At 46.3% G+C, this 21,597-nt stretch overlaps 1 protein-coding gene across 5 annotated transcripts in view; it reads left to right on the top strand.

The window, feature by feature from the left end:
• The window catches only part of BCAS3 (BCAS3 microtubule associated cell migration factor), a 459,527-nt gene that overhangs the window by 128,874 nt on the left and 309,056 nt on the right, over positions 1-21,597 (top strand). For all 5 annotated transcript variants that reach the window (XM_053366622.1, XM_053366620.1, XM_053366618.1 and 2 more), the window contains exon 15: positions 12,647-12,911. In XM_053366622.1, coding sequence (XP_053222597.1) covers positions 12,647-12,911 — 265 coding nt within the window. The remainder of the gene's footprint in view (positions 1-12,646; positions 12,912-21,597) is intronic.

The raw sequence follows: 21,597 nt of genomic DNA, 5'->3' as shown, positions 1-21,597 counted from the left end.
TTATTTCCCCCCCAGGCGCGGGGCTGCGGCGGGGGAGGCCCGAGCTTCCCCCGACCCCAGCCCCCAAACAGGCAGCTCTCTGCAAGCCGTGAGAGCCCAGCGCTGGCTCCCGCTGCTTGCTGAGAGGTCCGCGAAGCCTGGGCGTGCTGATCTCAGCGCGCGCAGGCTTCGGCATACAGACAACTCTCCGCAAGCAGCGGGAGCGCTCCCGCTGCTTGCGGAGAGGTCCGCGAAGCCTGGAGAGCGAGAGGGGTCGTTGCGCACCGACCCCTCTTGCTCTCCAGGCTTCAGCGAAAGCCTGCATTCGCCCCATAGGACGCACACACATTTCCCCTTCATTTTTGGAGGGGGAAAAGTGCGTCCTATAGGGCGAAAAATACGGTAATTTTTTAGGAGAGAGGAAATAAAGGAGCATGGGCTTTCTAACAATAAACAATGGGAAGTCAGAAAGCCTTGCTGGTCTACTGCAAATTGCCCAGAGATCTCCCAGTAGATCATGATCTATGTTTTGCTTATCTAGGTATTTTCCTAAATCTATAAACCAGGAAGTTACTTTAGGAATTAATACTATATGAGCTCCAGCCTCATGCTTTATGCTGTCAGTACCCCAGTGCAACATATAACCAACTTCCAGAAAACTGTAGCCCATTCACAGTGCCCCACAAAATAATATTTTTGAAATCATGAATGTAGGCAGCCCATGCATTGATCTCTGCAAAGGCCCTGAACAGCTTGGTTCCTGGATATCCTTATATCCCAGCTTGATCCCTAAAATCACCCTGAGGGGCACTTACTTCGTTCCCATGTTACAGAGGCCTGACTTGGACTCAACTAGAAGTTGGGCCTTTAGTGTCACCAATCCCATGCTGGAAACACTCTGGCAGCAGAGATTTGGCAAGTATTCTTGCTTTTGACTTTCAGGCGTCTCTTGAAGACCTCTTTGTGACCTTCATGTGCTGGATTTCTTTTACTTTTTCCAATGGTGTTTTATGTTTTAACAGCGTACAGTGCCCTGACATTTTATGATATGGTGGTATTGAAATACTGTTATAAATAATAAATAAACGACGACAAGCCTTTGCAAACAATATTCTTGATGGTAATACAATGCATCTGGCCCTGGGGGAGATTTGAGACCCAGCCAGGAATCTAGGCAGGTGATGTGGTTCTGGGGCAGGAATGTCCTGATCTTTGGCTCCTTAGGATCATTAGTAAGTGTGGAGATCTGGTGAAGGTTCCTGCTCTCCTTGGTGCTCATAAGAAGAGTTTGCTGGATCAGGCCAATGGTCCCTCTAGTCTAGATTTGCTCCATACATTTTCCCATCAGCAAAACCTCAGTATAAGGTGTCTTTTAGGGATATTGAAGGCATGGGAGTAAGTTTACTTAACACAGTTTGTTAAATTATCCCCTTGAATTCAGCAAATACTCAGAAGGCAAAAATCATCCTGACTACTTGCTTCCCCACCAATAAAATAGCAAGGCTTGCTATGAACAGAGCAAATTTCATCACAGTCTATTTGGCTACTATCTAAGCTTGTAAACTCTTTCAGGCTAGAGACCTTTATTTTTTGCTCATGTTCTCCTTAAGCATGTATAATGATGGGGATACATTTGGCCTTATCTTGGTAGCAGAGCACATGCTTTGCATGCAGAAGGTCTCAGGTTGAAACCTCAGTGTCTCTAGGTAGGACTAGGAAAGACCCTGCCTGAAACCCTGGGGAGCTGCTGCCAGTCAGTGTGGACAGTACTGAGCTAAATGATCCAATGGTTTGAGTTGGTATAAGGTGACACTCTGTGTTTCTACACAAAGTGTGGCACCTATATAAATAACACTATGAAGCTATATAAATAACATTAGAAGCTATGCTCTAAACGCCCCCCACCCCAGCAACAATGTTTAAGGGTTGGGCCATGGGCTCTGGTTCTGTTTCGCTGAATAAAAACCCAAGGGGTGTGTTTACAGACATCAGTTTTGCCGCCCCAGATCCTGAGCTGTGCCTGGGTTTGTAGAGCTATCGCTGGGTAAACTGACCCTTTGATCGCTGTGTTATCGGAAGCTGATGTCCCCAGAGTGATTAACAAATCAGAGAAGGGGATGAAATTCCATGCCCGGTGCTTTTTGTGCTACTGCTCCTCGGGTTTGTTTCTGAAAATGGGACCCTCTCTTTCCATCTCAACATGGGCGAGTTTGTGCCACCTCTAGATGCAAAAATACTTGGCGAAATCGGAGATAGGCTGAATTTTTAAGAAGTGGCGTGGAGGGAACAAGCAGAGAGAGGCAGAGTGGTACCTGCTCGGGATGAACAAATCTGTCAATTTGGATTTCTTTCGGTTTCTCATGTTCCCAGTCTGACACATTTCTGTGTCAGTTTCCCATTAAAAAAAAAAAAAGGTCCTTATGAGAAATGATCAGCATTTTAGGGTGCATTTCTTCCAATGTACATATGTTTGTATGCAATTTTGCCTAATATATTGCATTTCTATATATTGTTTACACAAATATGCACATTTTAATACATACCTGTTACTATTATTAGTATAACTTAATATGTTTAGATCCTGCCTTTTTCCTACATTGGGGTGCAAGGCAACCTACAACATTTAAAAAACATCAACTTTGGACCTCAGGGTAATGGAAACCAACTAGTTAAATCCAATAATACAAATACATCACATTTAAATCCAGCAGTTCAAATGCAGCTTGCCCTGACAGCAGCCCAGGGATCAGAATGCTTCACACCTTAGTTTTCAAAGACCTGTCTGAACAGGAAGGTCTTTGTCTGTTGGTGGAAGGATAACAAAGAGGGAGCCAGTCTAACCTTTCTTGGGAGGGGGCACTTCCACAATATGGGAGCAGCTACAGAGAAGGCTCTATCTCTTGTCTCCACCCATCATGCTTCGGATGTTGATGAGGCTGAGAGAAGGTGCTCACCTGAGGCTCTTAGTACCCAGGCAAGTTTGTATAGGGTGATGTGATCTTTCAGGTTGCCTGGGCCAGAACCATATAATATGTGTTTAATTAATTTTTTGCTGGGAGAACTTCCAAGTTCCAAGAAGTGTAAATTTCAAAGGATAGCTGCATTTCTGTTCACATATTGTTGTGAAAGTGCAGATTAGGTAGACTCACACTAAAACGTACACCTAATTGAATGCACGGTATGTTGTGGAAATGAGTTGTGCACCTGAGCCCTTAAGGATCTCCGTGATCAGACAGGGATATAAGGAATCAACTGTTCTGAAGGTGTCCGGGACCCAAGTTGTTAATTGCATGTAAGTTAATACAAGAACCTTGAAGTTAGCATATGGGCAGCCAATGCAAGCTTTTAAGTAATGGAGTGATGGTAGTAGTCAGTCCCCACCAACAGTCTAGCTACAGCATTTTGTGCCAGCTGAAGCTTGCAGACCAAATCCAAGGGTAGCTCCATAAAGAGCGCATTGTAATAATAATGTCTTGAGGTTACCAGTGCATGAATCACTGGGACCAGGCTATCCCTGTCCAGGAACAGCTGTAACTTGGCCTATCAGCTGTAGCTGGTAAAAAGCACTCCAAGTCTACTGAAGTTACCAAACTATGTTGTCCCTGTTTGGCTGGTATCCTGCGATCATTCCTGGAAGTGTTACCCTTCTGTTTTGATTGGTTTCAACATGTGGGCAGATCTGATTGGGTGCATACCATTGTGACATCATTGGGATCTCTGGAATCTCTGCATGGCTGGGATCACTGTAGGAAGATTGGGGGGACGGACCACGGTAGGAGGTTGGTGAGGGGAAGGACCCCTAACTATAATACAAAATGGCGCTGAAGCATCAGGAGAGAGGGGAAGCAATGAAAAGAAATAGCGGCCCTTTGCACAATTTCAGGAACTAATTTCCAACCTGCAAAAGTATTATTTTATACCTGAAAAACAAGATGGGTGAATGTTCAGCAGAGCCTGAAGGTTACTGTAGTGTTCTAACTGGAGCAGAAAGCTGCAAGGGAGCCAGCTTTCAGCATCCCAAGGTCTGAGTGAGTGTTACTTGGCTGAAGACATGGGAAGGATTCCATGCTGAAATAAGCACAGGATCCGTCATAAACCCAGTGACCGAGGAGTGTTCGGACTAGTGGGACACTTCGTACTTGAACAGAGTAACGGAGGCTGTTAAAGAAATACCGAGAAGAGTTCGAGAGCAGTGAAAACCAGGCAGTAATCTGATCCTTCCAAGAGCTTTACAGCCAACAGCACCACCTTCCACAGTTCTTTACAAACACCTTTTTGGGTTGAAAAAATATTGGTTTGGCTCTGGAAAAGTTCCTTTTGCTTCAACTGCTACCAGATGCGGAACAGTGGCTGAGCTTCAAGGAGCGCTTCCAAAAGAAATAGCAGATTGGTCTCACCAGGGATGCTGTTTTGAGTCTGAAGAGTTCCTTGTTGTACATGCAAACAAGAGTTCCTCTACCACCACCCAACAAATCTGGAGCATCCGGAATGCAGCTCCTGAGTTCGAATTCAGTTTATCTGCTGGGCTACTGGAGTTCTCATCTGAGATAAAAGTTTGAAGGTTCAGACTAATAGGGGAAGGAAAAGCACTGTGTGTCAACGCTTGCTTCTTTGTTATTAACTATTACCTTGCCATTCCTCCAAAGTGCTCAGGGTCACATACATCCTCCGTCACCATGTTTTATCTTCATGACAGCCCTGTTAGGTTGGTTCTGCCAAGAGAGATGTGCACATGAGGCTGCCCTGTACTGAAGCGGAGCACTGGTTTGTCTAGCCCAGTACATTACAGCAAAGAGCAGCCCTATAAACACTTAGGAAATTGAGTCCTTCCCAATACCAGTCTTTCCCCCCTTTTTTTAAAAGGCAAAAAGAAAACTAGAAATTTCAGAAATTGAACATGGAACCTTCCGCAAATGCAAAGCATATGTTCTCCTGAACAATGGGGTTGCCAGGTCAAAGGTCACCACTGAATTTCACAAAGAACTGGTCCATGGCCATCCGCATGGCAGAGCAAGAATTTGAACCCAGGTCTGCCAGGCACAAATCCAGCATGTTAACCATGGCTCCTTATTGGCTCCCAGTAAACTTGCTTACTGATGAAAAGGCACAGTCTATTGATCTTTCTTCTACTATGGACCCTACACACTACCAGAATGTGGGCCACCACTCCTTTCACTCAGAGGAGAGGGGAGCAGAGGGTCAGCTGCCACACAACATTGGCTTGACCTCTTGAGCTTCGAACAAACCAAACCAAAACCAAAACCACAACCAAACAGCCATTGAAAACTTCTCTCTAGGCCACCCTAGGCCCATCTCTTGAAAAGCCTGCTAAGATTATTATTGGCCATTGTACCACGCTGCCCCCATTGGCTCTCTTCACCTTGTATTTGTACTGTGACGCTCCTGGAGAGTTCATTTAAGCCATATTTCCCATCCTGGTGCCATCCAGAAGTTTTGTACTACAGATCCTAGCAGCCACCACGTGCAAACTTCATGCAAACCAGGATGAATGCTTCTTACACAGGCCGTCTAGAAGTGACCCAAGAAACACAGGAAACTGCCTTACACTGAGTCAGACCACTGGCCTACGTAGTTCAGTATTGTCTGCACTGACTGGCAGCAGCTCTCTAGGGTTTTAGGCAGGGGTCTCTCTCCCAGCCCTACCTGGAGATGCCAGGGATTGAACCTGCGACCTTCTGCATGCAAAGCAGTTGCTCTGCCACTGAGCTATGGTCCTTCCCTTAAAGGAAAAAGGCAGGAATTAGATTTAATAATTGTACTCTTGTTCTTCTCCATTTCCCTAATTGTTGAGCCCCCCCCCATTCCAAAAAAACCAAAACAAACCTTCATTCTCTTCTCATGGGCCTCTAATCCACTTTGAGCCTGCAGTCAAGACAAAGGCCTTTGTAGAACAATCCAGAATATTAGGTCCCGACAATAAGGTTTCTATGATGATCATTCCAAAGCCTCCGAAGGGGGTTAAAACTGACCGCTCTTTAGCAATGTCGTCAGTGGCTTGTTTGGCTGTAGCAATGAATCTGAAAAGGACAGGGTTGTGTCTGAGTTTGGGTGTAAAGCTGGGGCAACGTGTGTGTGTGTGTGTGTGTGACATTGTCCCTCTGATGAAGTACTTCCGTGAGCAAACCTCTTTGCCTTTCAGGAAAACATCTTCCAAGTCATGTGGTTTTGTTTTTTAATCCCCCTTTTAATGCGAAGGCTTTAGATATACGGGTACTTACAGGCAAGTGAATCCTCGCTGCTTTTGTCCAGAATATTCTGAAGTGCATTTCTGGAATACTTTTCTCAAGATTTGATGGCTGGCCTGTTCCATCGCTGAGTGCCCACCGCATTGTGAGAGCCAAACTCTCCTGAGGTTGATCTAAACCCTGTGCTTTTTAATAACATAATGAAAGCTAATCCCCGCCGTCCTGTGTGTTTCCATTTGTTGCATTGGACCCCATTCACCTACGATGGGTTTATCTGCAAATATTTTCATTCAGTTGTTGCTTCTTAGGACTTTTCTTTTGGTTACATCACTTGAGGCCAGGCTACTTGAAGTGATTTTGTCCTGGAGAAAAAAGAGGAGGAATGTGATTTCCCCCTTGCTGTTGTGGAAAGCAGACATTGGAGGGGAAAGTGGGGTGGGGAGAGAACTAAATCCTCTCCTAGCTTTTGCTTCAGGATCCGCATAAGAGGTCATTATAGAAGCGAGGGACTCTTGGCTTTGATGGAGAAGCTAAGCTAGTTTCACAATTCAAGGAGCCCCCTCTGCCTCATCTGAGTTGGGCCACTAGCGGTTCTCACCCATTAATGTTGACCCTGATTGGCAGGGTCTTGAGTTCTCAGCTGGATTCTTTGATTCACTGATTCCCAAGCTATGTGCTGTGACAGAGCTTCTGGTAAGAAGCTAGTAACAGGTGGTGGCAGCGATAAACAGTCTTCCCCTCTATCAGCAAGATCAGATGGTGACTGATGACAGACATGGGGCCCAAACAGGGCCGCTGAAAAACAAGAGGGGGAGAGGAAAGTTCATTTCTAAAAGGAATTAGTTCCAGTTCCAATTCACCCTCTCCAAAAAGGAACGAATGCCATTTCAGTTCAATTCACAATTCATTCACACGGTCCATTCATGCCCTCCGCCCAAGTCTTGAGAATTTTATAAGATGCTCTGCTGAAGTATAAAATATACTTAAGAAAACATCAAAATACACAGAATGTAACCTCTTTTTATCCCCCCCCAAAATAATTGCGAATTGTGGGGTTTCTTATAGCTCATAGGAGCCTAGAAGAAGGCACAGAAATCATGCAAAGAAGCACTTTTGCTAAAATGGGGGGATAAACAACATTCTGCTGTTGTAATTATGATAATTCCTATTACTAGAAGTAGCCAATCCATTAGCAGGAAGCTGCTTAGGGGGAGGCAAAGTGAACCCAGGGCTCATCCGCACAGGTCCATGTTTTAAAGCTCCATGTCCGAGCACTTTCTCATTTTTTGCCCTGGCGTTTCCCCCGCAAAAACCCTCTCTTTGAATCAGAGCAAACGGCAACCACGAAAAACCCAAAAGCACAGGCCAAACAGTAAGTATGGATGAACCCCCAGTTGTGCAGAAGCACGGCAGCCAGTCTCCTGTATGAGTGGGGGGGGGGGTTTTAGGGGCCTTTAACAAGTCACACCGTAATCCTAAGCCACTTTTTCAGTATTTCTTACTTCTTAGGTAAGGTTGTTTAGGGTTGTAGCCCCAATTTATACTCTTACCCAAGAGCCAGATGGCTTAACCAGGCCCCAGTCCTTGCAAAGCCTGGGATGTCATTGCCAAGCAGTGACTCCACAATATGTTTCTCATTTAGCTGCCATACATTTAAAGTATGTCTTGTGAGTTTTAGGAGAAATGTCTGCATTTTCTTTTTTTAATAGAAAAGTTTCATAATGTCTTTGGTGGTGTGGCATGGCTTCAGAGCCCATAGAATTGACTCACTTCTTTAGCTTGGCCAAATAATTTTGGGCTCACCAATCATAAAGAGGGGTGTCCCTGTTTGCCTCTCTCAGGGGCTGGAGGCTGTTTCCCCCTAAATAACCCTCTGCTGAAAAACCAGAAACTGCTGGCAATGTTGCTAAGGTTGTCCTCATTGTCTGCCACCAGGTTGGGTTTTCTCTATGAGAAACGGGGCAATTTAGCGGCAGGAATCTTAGGACATATCTATATGACCACATCCTCCAACATGGCACAGTTATTTCACAGAACTCAATTTGAGACACTTTTCCTCTGGAAAGATCTCTACTGTTTGAAATCTGAGTACTGTAGCTTTCCACTATGCTGGGGCATGTGTGTTAAGTTTGTCTAATGTGTGAGATTGTCACATGTTAAGATTATTTTGTTTTCTTTCAAACACACCCCCCCCACACACACACAAATTGTTGTTGTTATTCACTTTCTTAATTTCTGTCCTGGCAGTCTAGAAAGCCTCTTCCTTGCTGTTCCCTTTAGTATCCTAATCCTAGGTGAAACTTTTTTTTATCGAAGATGGTTGATTTACTAGTGAGCTTGTAAATGAGTGAGCTTTGTGATCCATGCAACAGCAGTGGGGGAGACAGAGGGGAAATATCTGGCCATTTATCATGAGTCCTGGGGAGACATCTTGGTGGAATTGGAAGGAATGGGATGAGAATGTGGATTTGGAGGAAATGGATCCTAGGCATAAATTGGGGGCCAAGCGGACTGTTGGAGATATAGCCTCCTTGGTGCCATCTGGCATTCTGAGCTCCACATCATAGCAGACTGACCTGTTGACTCTGCCTCTGCTACCAAGGACACGGGGACAGAGCCGTCTTTCCTATTGGGCTTACTGGCACATTGCACCAGGGCGCTGGCCTCTCAGGGGCGCCCCAGTAAATGGGGGAGCTGCACGGCTTTGCCAGCAGCCTCCCCTTTCCCTGCACACCCGCCAGCTGTGCCCTGTCAACCATATGGCTGGCGGGCGTGCAGTTTGCCTCCCAAGCCTCCGCGGGAGGAGAGCAATCCCCACAGAGGCTTAGGATGGAAGCTGCATGGCGCCAGATATGCTTAAGATGGCCCTGCATAGGGATGACTGTGCCGGCGCAAACAGATTCAGCAAACCCATCCTATTCTAAGGAGCTCCCATTTGCTTGCCCAGTCCCATGGCTTGGATCTCCAACTGTGCAAATGTCTGTGCCCACCCTTCTCTTCAAAAGATCCAGGGGGTGGATCTCAGGTCTTGTGACAAAGTCTCAGCTCACACCTGGCCATGAATTTAACTTGTTGTGCTTCCTCTTAACCTGAATGTTTGCCTCCTGACTGACATATCACACTGACCTGTGCATTCAAGCCTTTGACAGAAACTGAGTTGGGTGTCTGACTGCTGCATCCTTCTGCAGGGGGCCAGGGCACCAGCAACGATGCAGGGAGATTGATCATTTCACACATAGAACTAACTAGCTCACTACTAGTAACACTGAATCACAGCAGCTCTCCAGGTTTCAGGAAGGGGGTCTTTTTCCTGGTCCTACCTGGAGATACTGGGGGTTGAACTTGGAGCCTTTTGCATGCACAACGCATGCTCTCTCACTGAGCTGTTGGGCAGATCTGCACTCTGCACATTTGATGGCACATTTGATGGACATTTAACTTCCCACAAAGAATTCTGGGATCCCGAGTTTCCTCCTCACGAGAGCTACAGTTCCCAGCACCCTTAACAAACTACAGTTCCCAGAATTTTTTGTGGGAAAGTGTCACTTGCTTTAAATATGCTCTGAATGTTCTTCAGATGTATGGTGTGGCTCTGCTCACAATCCTTCTCCAATTTTTTTTTTGGTCTGGAAAATGTCTTATAAGCTACGTACAAAGCAGAAAACAATCCAGCAAAAATTTCTGAGTGCATCTCATTTTTATTATTTATTTAAAGCAGGTGTTGGGGATCTCCCTCCCTCCAGATGTTGCTCGACTACAACTCCCATCATTCTTGACCTTTGGTTTTGCTGACTGGGGTGATAGTCCAGCAACATCTGGGGCAGTAGTCCAGCAACATCAGGTTTTTCCACCCCCAATTTAAGATGTTTATACCCCACCCTTTAGCAATACAAATCAGTTCTCAAGCAGTCCCTGCACTCAGGCTCATAATCTCAAAAGGTATGAAACATGAGGAAAAAGGAATGGGTGAGAGGAGGGGAAAGCAAACCTCAAGCACAAATTCACTGACAGCCAATGTCAGTGGTGGTTCTCCTTGTCATGCCTTTGGGTAACTATATCTAGTAAAAACAATGGTTTAACTGAGATAGATACACAGCCCAAAGTGGTGGAAAAGTCACCAGTAGAGTAATCATGTGTACAACCTGCCCCCTTGCTATTTTCCATCTAAGTTCCAAATTTTCCAGAACAGGTTATGATTTCACGTGGTATACCCTGAGTAACGATCAGCTTTCATTTTCAAACTGTTGGCTTTGGATTATTGGCAACTTTTACGCACCCAAATTTAGAAGAAAATTTCAGAGTTCCTCCTCCTTAAAGGCCTTGTCTTTAAACGTTTAAACACAAACCACATCCAAAACTTTGGCACGGATCTGTCAGTTTTGCTGGCGATTATTTACCTCTCATTTTTCATGTTTCCCCAGGATGAAAAATGAGCAAGCAACTAATGTGTATCTTGCCTCCCGTAAAAACAACAACAGCTCAGCTCTCAGGGCCAAATTCAATTAAAAAATTACACCAGACTCCTGTGGGTTTGTTTGTTTTTTAGCAATTCCGCACCACCACCCCAGCCTCCTGGCACAACAATTTTGCTTTATTGAACTGGGCTCTTGATTTAGCTGGAAAACATTTTGAGCAATGATCAAGGTATTGAGTTGCTTGATGTAATATTAAATTCATAGAAAAAATTCCTGGGTTTGCATTAACAGGAAAATCAAACTTTTGACCCCAGAATTTGAACTCTAACTCTTGACCTCCTCCTGAGCCCCCACTGCTCCTTATTAATAATGCTTTTATTATATTTCACAAAATTTATTCCGCCTTTGCTAATATTTTGGAGGGAAAAGTGCACTATGTGCAGAACTCAAGTCCTCCTGTTCTTCCAGCCTTGCATATCTCTCCGCTGATGTTTAGCATGTTAGCAGTCATTACCTATGCACTTCCAAGCACATTTTCCACTAGCCCTGCTGACTGGACTGATAGAAGTTAATAACAAATAACATCCTCAGGGCAACAGTTTAAAACCTTAGCACTCCTTCTAAACCCAGGGGTTAGATTAGGTTTTTAGACAAATTCGTAGAAGATATGGCTTCAGCAGCTACGAACTCGGATGGCTATGTTCTGTTAGAGGCAGTATGCCTCTGAATGTCAGTTGTGTGGCAAGACCCCTCCCCCATGTGAAATGAAGACACCGGACACAGAATTTTAGGTTAATGGGCATAAAAAGGCCACAACTTTATTGATTACAGAATTGGAAGGTATTGGCCTTAGGCATTGGCTCCTATCGACTACCCGGCATGGGGACCGGGGAGGGTTGTCCACAAACCGTGGGAGTCCTGTTGAAGTACGCCAACTAGGATCCCACGGGTGTCACCGCTCTGGGGCGTGCCGGAGGCCCTTACCTCCCTAGGTTTCGGACAAGGCCACGCCCCTCGGAGTCCTCTACCGGACTACCCTTACTTTTGGGGAAGGTGATGGCGCTTCCTTCCCCCCTTCATTTGCATAACAATTGACCCCTGCCAATGCCTAACCGCCAATACCAAAATAAGTTGTGACGTTTGCTACGAGGTAGGCGAAAAAACCAAAAGGCTTGAAGTGCGCCAACTTGGAAAAATTCCTACCAGGCCCCTTGCGGCGACCAACCGAAGTCCATAGCAAGGTCAAGGCTAGCTAAACCTAAAGGGAGGGTGGGATGGGAAAACCGCTCAGCTGGAAAGGGGGCAAAGAGGGCGGTCCCCGGTCATGCCTAGTCTTAAATAGGCTAGGCCACGCCTCCCCGGCCCGCTGATTGGCGGGCCGGGTCGCTGACACGCCCGGGGATTCCCTAACCACGCGGGGGCAAGGGCCAGCCCCCGCGTGTGAGATGTGGGAGGGATTTCTGCCCGCAACCCCCTCTCCTCCCAGGTCGGAAATGGCTTTGCTGGGAATGACAGGTGAGGAGAGTGCAGGTGTGCTTGGGTCCTGCTAGCAGGCTTCCTATAGGCATCTGGTTGACCACAGTTGAAACTAGGATGCTGGACTAGATGGGCCATCCTTGGAAATTTGCATTCTCCAAAGTTTGTGATGCCTCTCTCCAACCCAAAATGTACAAGAATGCATTGTGTTAGGGGACATTGCTTGTTAAATTGCATACATTGGGCAAAATTGCATATAAAATTCATATATAAAAATGCACATACAAAATTTCTATGTTTGTTTGTTTGTTTTTTAAAATGCAAACTGATGTAAAAGTGGGGCAAACTGAGAAACCAGCATTGACAGAGTTGTCCATCCCTAAAGGAAATATTAAAATATTGCAGGTTGCCCTTAGCCTTTAGAATTGGGCAAGGCTATCAAGCGTATAACTAGAGTTAACCTCCATGCATTTGCCTGATCCTTTCCATTCTGGAAGTCAGGCTGATTTCTTGACACTGATTACAGCTCCTCAAATGGTACCACTTGATTTCTCCCACCCTCCACTCCAGGTGCAGGACATTTCCTTCAGCCACGACTGCCGCTGGGTGGTGGTCAGCACTCTTCGGGGCACTTCCCATGTCTTCCCCATCAACCCGTATGGAGGGCAGCCCTGCGTCCGCACACACATGTCGCCAAGGGTTGTCAACCGAATGAGCCGCTTCCAGAAGAGCGCTGGGCTGGAGGAGATTGAGCAGGAGCTGACGACCAAACAAGGAGGTCGCTGTAGTCCCGTCCCGGGGCTATCCAGCAGCCCGTCTGGCTCCCCTCTTCATGGTAAGTGTTGGCTTTTCCTTTTCAATTGTCTAGCAGTAGTTGAAAACAAAACTGCCCTTTTACAAATCTGTGGTGGATCCACATTTGGAATACAGTGGTACCTTGGGTTACAGACGCTTCAGGTTACAGACGCTTCAGGTTACAGACTCCGTTAACCCAGAAGTAGTACCTCGGGTTAAGAACTTTGCTTCAGGATGAGAGCAGAAATCACATGGCAGTGGCAGCCGGAGGCCCCATTAGTTAAAGTGGTACCTCAGGTTAAGAACAGTTTCAGGTTAAGAACAGACCTCCAGAACGAATTAAGTTCTTAACCCTAGGTACCACTGTACTGTGTACAGTTCTTGGTTGCCTCACCTCGAAAAGGATATTGTACAGTTGGAAGAGGTTCAGAAAAGGGCAACCAAAAGTATCCAAGGGATGGAATTTCTCCCTTATTAGGGGAGGTTGAAGCATTTTTAATTCAGAGAAAAGGTAAGTTAGGGATAACATGATAAAAGGTCATAAAATTGTACATAGCATGGAGAAAGTGTGTAGAGAAGAGTTTTTCTCCCTCTCTCATAATACTAGAATTTGTGGATGCCCAATGAAGCTGAAAGATTGCGCACAAGAACACTCTCCCCTCCTGTGGTTTCCAGCAACTGGTATTCAGAAGCATGACTTCCTCTGACCAAGGAGGCAGAGCCTAGCCATCATGCCCGGTGGCCATCACTGCCTCCAGTGGGAACAAGTTCCATAGTTTAACTATGCAATGTGTGAAGAAGTACCAGTTGCTGGAAACCACAGGAGGGGAGACTGTTCTTGTGCTTGGGACCTTCTTGCAGGTTTCTCTCAGACATCTGGCTGGCCATTGTGAAAACAGGATGCTGGACCAGGTGGACCATTGGCGTGCTATAGTAGGGCTCTCCTTATGTTCTAATGTTAGAAAGAGAACTTAGTACCTTCCAGATGTTGTTAGACCCCAACTCTCTATTCACCATGCTGGTCGGGGCTGACGGGAGTTGAGGTAGCCACAGGCTTCCACCCCCTGTGCTACAGCAAGGTATGCAGAAGATAGATCAGGAAAGATGGGTGCTTTTCATATGCAGGTTAAAAATAATTTAAAAGGTTTTAGAGCTTGATCATCTCATGTTTTATTTCATAGACCTCCCAAGGTGTTCTGCTCTGTGTTTCAATGGGTGTTTTTTTTAAACCTGGCAATCATATTGTTGGTTGGTCGAGGGTAGGCGGAGAGCAACATCTGGACATTCTGAAGACAAATATTTATTGTTTTGCGAGGAAATGTGAAAGCCAGCTCAAGATGAAAGATGAGCTGAAATGAAAAGTTGGGTTTGTTGTCATTGTCGCTGATCTCTTTCACAGTAGTGCAGTTGGAGAGCAGTTGTTCCAAGAGGAAAGTTGTTTCCACAGAGCCTTTGCCTAATGCAGCTCCTAACTCTAGGGCAGGAAGCCTGTGGACCTCTGGAAGCTGCTATTCATAGTCCAACACTCTCTGTGAGAACAGGATGCTGGGCCACTGGTCTGATCCAGAATGTCTCTTCTGATGTTCTCAGGAGGTCTAGTTGGTTGACCTTAATGCTCTACTATTTATGAAGCATCTTGAAGCAATTTCACAGTACAGTAAACACACATATAAAACCATTGCGTATATAAAAACGGTTTCAAATTCAATGTGATACCAAATGGGATAAGGATCTCCACTTAGAAGGCTTTTTGGAAGAGGAAAGCCTTCGAGAGATGCCAAAAAGGCAATAGAGACGGCGCCTGCCTGTTATGTCAAGGGAGGGATGTTCCAGTGAAAAGGTTCAATCCTCGGTATCTCCACATATGTCTGGGAAAGACTCCTTGCTCCGAAACCCTGGAGAGCCACTGCCTATCAGTGTAGGCAAAGCTGAGCTAGGTGGACCTGCAATCTGACTTCATATAAGGCAGCTTCCTCGGTTCTTTCTTGTGTGATTAAGAGTAGGCCTTGGTTGTTGAGTCATTGGCCATGCTAAGGCATCCATTTTTCTGATTGTTTCCTCATCTTGGCAAGGTGGCCAGTGAGGTCTGTGCCACCCAGCTTCTCCTGAGATAGAACATTACTTTGCTCCTTGCATTACAATGCAGCGGTCGAGTGTGGCATGCTTGGAACAGACACCAGATTGCTGTAAACCATTATTATAACACATCCAATCATTTTTAACTACTGACATCATATAGAGAACAGGAAGGAGCGATCAACGTCTGCAGCTTTCATCCATTGGTGTCTGCTTTTTGTCAAGGGGGAAACTACAGTAAGTTGTCGCCTTTATAGGTTTTCCAAACACGTTTGAAGCTCTTTCTTTGTAAATAGAAAGGAGTGTTTGATGCTCAAGAAGCATCTGAGAGGTTTCATTTGGTTTTGATTAGCGGCACGACCAAAAATTTCAGGAGTGGGCGGATGGGATTTTGTTCCTTCCCCAAACCTAGTGGAAGCTTTGAAGGATTATTATTTTTTTAAGTGTGGGGTTTTTTTAAAAGTGACAAGTCAAAACGAAACACCTTGATTTTGGGAGGGTATCGCAGTTCATCATAGTTGAGGGAAATAGCTTATTTATTAAAGCCGTGAGTCCTCGTCACCTCCAGCCACCTCCAGTTCATGCCATTTGATGGTGCATATCCTTGTGGCTGTGTTCCACCTCCCCCGTGGGAGGAAGCCTGCCTCCGAAATGCCAACTGCTGGGATTCATGAGTGAGGCGAGTGCTCTTGCATGGGGTCCTGCTTGTGAGCTTACCATTGGAGCAGGGGTTCTCAAACTGGTCCGCAGACCGCCGCAAGCTTCGTCCAGGTGGTCTGTGATGTAAAAATACACTTTAAAAACGTGCAGCAGCATCTAGCACAATTACAATTGCTGCAACAGAAAAAACACACGAAATGATCTGTCGGGAACCTCAGCAAGTTTCAAGTTGTCCTTGGGCAGGAGGAAAGTTAGGGCATTAGGACATCTGGTTGGCCACTGTTAGAACTGTCCATTTGTTTTTACTCACCGCTTCCTGTTCTGTTATCAGTTACTGATCCATAAGAGGACCTCTTCTCTTTCCCCATGATTGGGAGAAACAGAAACTGAGTGAGATGAGAAGTGTCCATTTAGGATAGATCGGAAAACCCCTAGGTCCAAAGGATATGAGATACCAGGGACAAGCAATGGTCCTGGCCTTCCTACTTAGATTGGGCTAGCTGTTTTTAGAAACAGGATGCCGGACTAAGTGGGCCTAGACTTTGCTCTGATCCAGCAAGGAAGTCCCCATGTTCTTATTACTCATGATCATTGGGAATCAAATCTCCTTGTTCTGACGCTGTCTACCTTTGACTGCCAGCCCCTGGGGATGGAGCACAGACCACCGTCTTCCTGCCCTGCTCATGGGCTTCCTGGAGCCATCTGGCTGGTTGTGGTGGAAAACAGGATGCTTGGGCTCAATTGGACTTTGGCAGGGATTATTTTATGAGCTTCAGCTGCTGCAAATGTCCCGTTTGCATTGGGCCTCTGTCAGCACTTAACATCTCCCCTAGCATGTAGCTTGCCACCCTTCCACTACCACCCTTCAAGACCTGTGAACCTCATCCGTAGGGCAGAAGCAGCCCATGTGGTTTTCTCCAGATGCTGGCTGGGACTGCTGGGAGTTGGAGTCCAGCAACACCTGGAAGGCACCCAGCTGGTTCTTCTTGCTTCGCGAGGAAGGGTGGCGAACATTTTTCAGACGGAAGGCCATATTCCCGGTGGGCCACATACTAGTGGTGGCTGGGGGAGTGGGTGGAACGACAAATGTGGACTGTACCTTTGTACAATAGTTTTGTTGCTGCACACCCTTCCTCTGTCCTCCATCTAGGCAAGTGAGTCCAGGTAGGCAACAACACTCAAGGATGCCACAAATTGGCCTGGCAAGGGGTGTAGCCTGGGAGAGTTCCCAGGGAGGGCTCATTTAGCCCTTGGCCCTGATATTCCCCACCCTTGCTCTAGGGACACGGAAGAAACATGCCCACCCAAAATGGTTTTTTATCCTTCCTTCTGACTTTTATCTTTCAAATGCATTCGGCACAGCAGAGAAGAAAATCTATTTATGGTTTATTCTGGTCCCAAATTGTTTACTTGTGCAATGTAAACCTTTTTATCAGAGTGGGGAGCCGTCCTCACAGGGAATGACTCACTCTTGGCTCCTGCCAGGTTTGCTGTCTTTGAGCAGGAAGGCAGGAAGGGAAATGGTTAAGAAGCATCAGACAAGGGGATAATTTCCTTTGCACCTGTTATACGGTTTCTCTTTTGTTGCTTAGGTTATTTTATCTGCCAGCCCCATCCTATTGTATATTTTTGGTCCTTCGGTAGAGCTGCCAAGCTTGTTTCAACAGTGACCTCGGTCCCAAGTTGAGCATCCTTCTATGGGGTTTTGCTGTTTCCTGGAACGACGTGGTGCCACCGAGTTACATCAGGGGACGAACAAAATTAGGTTGCCTTTGCCTAAATTCCCAGCTTTAGCAATGACATTTCAGTTTCAGTTTTTAAGCAGTGAGGTGACAGTGAACTGGCATGACAAACGGGCATTTTTATGGGGTTTGATGTTTTGCCCCCTTGAAAAATTGATGAGAGAATGACATACCATTATCACTCCCAAAATGCAGACGTGATGAATAATTGGTTGCAATTTTGTTTTCCTATTTTTAGTTTTGTTGTCCCACAACCTTTAAAATGGAGGGTGGGGTATATGTGGTCTAAAATGAATTCTTTCTTTCTTTCTTTCTTTCTTTCTTTCTTTCTTTCTTTCTTTCTCCAGAATCATAGAATCATAGCAAATTACCTTGCTCTGACTCAGGCCACTGGTCCAGCTTGCTCAGTATTATCTACACTGATAAATAGCAGCTCTCCAAGGTTCAAGCAGGGAGCCTCCCCCAGGCCTACCAAGGGACGCTGCCAGGGCTTGAACCAGGAACCTTCTGCATGCAAAGCAGATGCTCTGCCGCTGAGCTGCAGCCTTTGCTCTCTACAGCGGATGAGGCTGCTCTTTGTTGTCTCTGAATCACTACGATTAGTTTGTTCAATCGCACTCAGTGCAGAGAGGCAGGGAAATGTGTCCCCAACCCCAGCTGAAATATTTTTGAATTTCAAAACCTAGAAGAAGGTTGGGTAGGCCTTAATGAGTTGGTTTTCTACATTATGCCTTCGAATCATAGAAACGTAGAGTTGGGAGGGAATACGAGGGCCATCTGGTCCAGCCCCTCAGTGTAGAACACTTTTGCCCAATGTGGAGCTCGAACCCACAGCCCTGAGATTAAGAGTCTCATGCTTTACTGACTGAGCCTTGTCTATAATAAATCACTTGCATTTAAGGTTTGTGGCAGGATCGGGAAGACCCAACCAGTTTATTGGACTTTTAAACCAGCTATTCACAATCTATGGTCCTGAGAAAGGAATGAATTAAGTAACTGAAGGTTCTTGTGAGTCCAGGGTGCATGCTATTCACAGAGGAGGCTGCCCACTGCATCTCTGAATGAGTCACTGCTCATCCAGGGAGAGGGCAGAGCACTGAATGCCCCAGTTTCAGTCCCCAGCACCCCTAGGTAAGGCTGGGAAAGACCCTTGCCTGAGCTCTGGAGAGCCTCTTCCAGCCGCTGTAGATGATACTGACTTAGATGAACTAAACAATCAGCCTGTAGATAAGGTTGTCTGTTGTGTCTCTACCTGAGTCCCTGCCCTGAGGGCAGTGGATGTCATGCGGGGGGGGGGGATTTGGCAGCAGAGAAATGAGCTCTAGCCCAGTATTGTCTACTCCAGCTGGTAGCAGCTCTCCAGAGTTTCAGGCGGGGGACATTCCCATACCTACCTGGAGATGCCGGGGTTTGGATCTTGGCCCTTCTGCATGCAAAGCAGACGTTTCACCACTGAGCTACAGCCTTGTGACCATACCGAATGTGCTAAAGTCCACGGTGGGTTCTCTCCCCCCCCCATCGAAATAAAGTAGTCAGTTGAAGTTCACTCCCTCCCATCAATAAAGTGTTTTTTGACCCTAAGAAACTCTGACTTGAGCCTCCTGCGGGGCTGCAGAATAACATATGTCACATTGCAAAGTTTCCCTTAAAATCGGGGGTGGGGGGTGGGAGTGAGAGAGACCAAGCATTTTCATCCACAGCCTTTTACTGTCTGTGCATACAGGGTTGCATTACAAGGGAGAAAATGAGGACAGAATCCAGAGGTTTGATAAATATACACATCTCAGAATGCCTGCAATGTGTCCCTGTCACTGTGCCCGATTTCCTCTCCTCTCCTAGCAGGGTTCTTATGGGAAAGCAGACTTGAAAGACGTGACGGCTCCCGTTCCCCCTTCCTGAGAAGCAGATTGGCTTCCTTTAAGTAACACTCACTTAAGAAACCACCTTTTAGAGCACGGCGGACCTAAAATAGTCCTTGCGAAAATGAGCTGGAGCATAACATGAAGCACTGGAGGGCAGTTCCCGTCCAAATTACATTTAATATCCGAGCCTGTAAACAAAAGAGCCTGTCGGCCGAGCTGTCTGCGTGCCTCTGTCTCCAGTCCATCCCTTTTTCTCTTTCATTTTATCCCCTGCCGTGTTGACTGGTGGTTCTAGATGCAGGCCTTAAAACATTCAAATAGGTTTTGCTGCGTCTGATGGCAACCACAGTCCAGCTTTGATCAGAGCTGCTTTAAGGATGCCCCCACCACCGCCGCTTTTACCCATCATCCAGAAATAATGAGAGATCTGCATCCTCTGGGTTGGATGATGTAGAAGAGGGTGGAAAGGGCTTCTTCCTACTCCGGGTGGTATGACATGTGTGTTGACAAAGTCTAAGCCTTCCTCGGGCCAACACTGGGGTACCCCTGTCATGACACCTCCTTTCCCTCAGTTAAAAGGTAAAGGTACCCCTGACTTTAGGTCCAGTCGCGGATGACTCTGGGGTTGCATGCTCATCTCGATCTACAGGCCAAGGGAGCCGGCATTTGTCTGCAGACAGCTTCCGGGTCATGTGGCCAGCATGACTAAGCTGCTTCTGGCGAACCAGAGCAGTGGACGGAAACGCCGTTTACCTTCCCGCCGCAGCGGTACCTATTTATCTACTTGCACTTTGACGTGCTTTTGAATTGCTAGGTGGGCAGGAGCTGGGACTGAACAACGGGAGCTCACCCCATCGCGGGGATTTGAACCGCCGACCTTCTGATCGGCCATCCCTCAGTTACTATATTCCCTCAGTTACTATATTGCAAAAACTTGCGTTCTATGCTTCCTTTTGAGTTTCAGAAGAAGTTTGCTATGTACCAGAAGAGTGGAGTTTTGGGGTGGGATCAAGCTGCAATCCAAGCAGGTCAACCAAAGCCTATTTGTATGACAATTGGCATTGTAATAACCATTTATTGCAATATACATTGTCATCTGTCCTGGGAATTAGCAAATCGGTCAATTTCAACTTCTCTCAGTTTTTCTAGTCTTAAGGTCAGTTGCACACATTTCCACATCAGTCTGTGGTTTTCTTTGTTTTTAAGAAGTCCTCATGAAAATGTAGTGTGAATTTCTCATTTTAAATGGATTTCTGTACATAATCATGCATAATGTGCACATTTCTCCAAGCAATTTCCGTTAATGTGCTGCATTTCTGTATGTTATTTTCATCAGTGTTTGCACACACACACACACCCCGTCCTAGAATATACATTTCTGTCCATGTTTCTTGGCAGGAGAGCTGCATTGCAAAATTAAGAGATGTGCAAATTTTGAAGGATGGATGCATTTTAGTTTGCAAATTGTTTCAGGAACTGCAAATTAAGCCTTTAATTGTGAACCAGACTGGGTTTCGCCAGGGCCACCCTCAGTATTCATGTACACTGGATTTTTAAAGCAAAGCTTAGATAGGCATGTACCAGCAAGAGGTTCAAAACCTAAAATCAACAGTGGGTAATACAACTGGAGGAAGGTAACAAGGCCATAGCTCAGAAGCAGAGCCCTTCCTTGCTTTGCTTTCTGAAGGCCCCTGGGTCCAATCCCTAGCATCTTCAGTTGAACAGATTGTGTAGCAAGTGATGGGAAAGACCTCTGTCTCTTTGCCTGAGTTTCTGGGGAGGAGACAATGCTAGGTTAGATGATTTGACCTAGTATGAGAGGAGAGGCAGAGCACATCCTTTGGGCATTTGAGTCTGAGGTCGCCATGCTGAACACTGAAGCAGGGCAGCATTTATTTCAGTTTAGTTAATCCAGAATACGTCCTCCTCTTGCTCTGCCCATCATCGGCTCAGGCTCTGATTGTAAGGCAAACAGAAGTTAGGGATCAAGCTGGTCTGCATTCAACATGTTGAACCAGGGATGGGGGACCTTAGGCCTGGGGGCCAAATGAGGTCTTCCAGTCCTCTCTGTCTGGTCCTCAGGACTCTCCCCAGGCTGCATGCCCTCTGAGCCACACCCCTGCCCTGCTTTGTACCCTCCTTGGGTATCTTCGCCTGCCTGGAAGGTGCCCTTGATTTCTGATCATGCTTCTTGCTTGCTAGATGGAGGACAGGAAGGAGTGTGTGTGAGAGTCAGTATAGGAAAAACTCTATTGTATAAAGGTAAAAATGTACACCTGTTGCTTTGCCCACTTTTGTCTCCATCCCCACCCACCATTGCTGTGTGGCCTTCAGAAGGGAGAACATCCCTTGGGATGAGAAAGGTTTCCCAGCCCTTGGAATAGTT

Source organism: Podarcis raffonei, chromosome 15 (assembly GCF_027172205.1).
Source record: "Podarcis raffonei isolate rPodRaf1 chromosome 15, rPodRaf1.pri, whole genome shotgun sequence".
Classification (NCBI taxonomy): Eukaryota; Metazoa; Chordata; class Lepidosauria; order Squamata; family Lacertidae; genus Podarcis; species Podarcis raffonei.
Note: the sequence above shows the minus strand (reverse complement) of the source record. Positions and strands in the feature narration are given on the sequence as shown.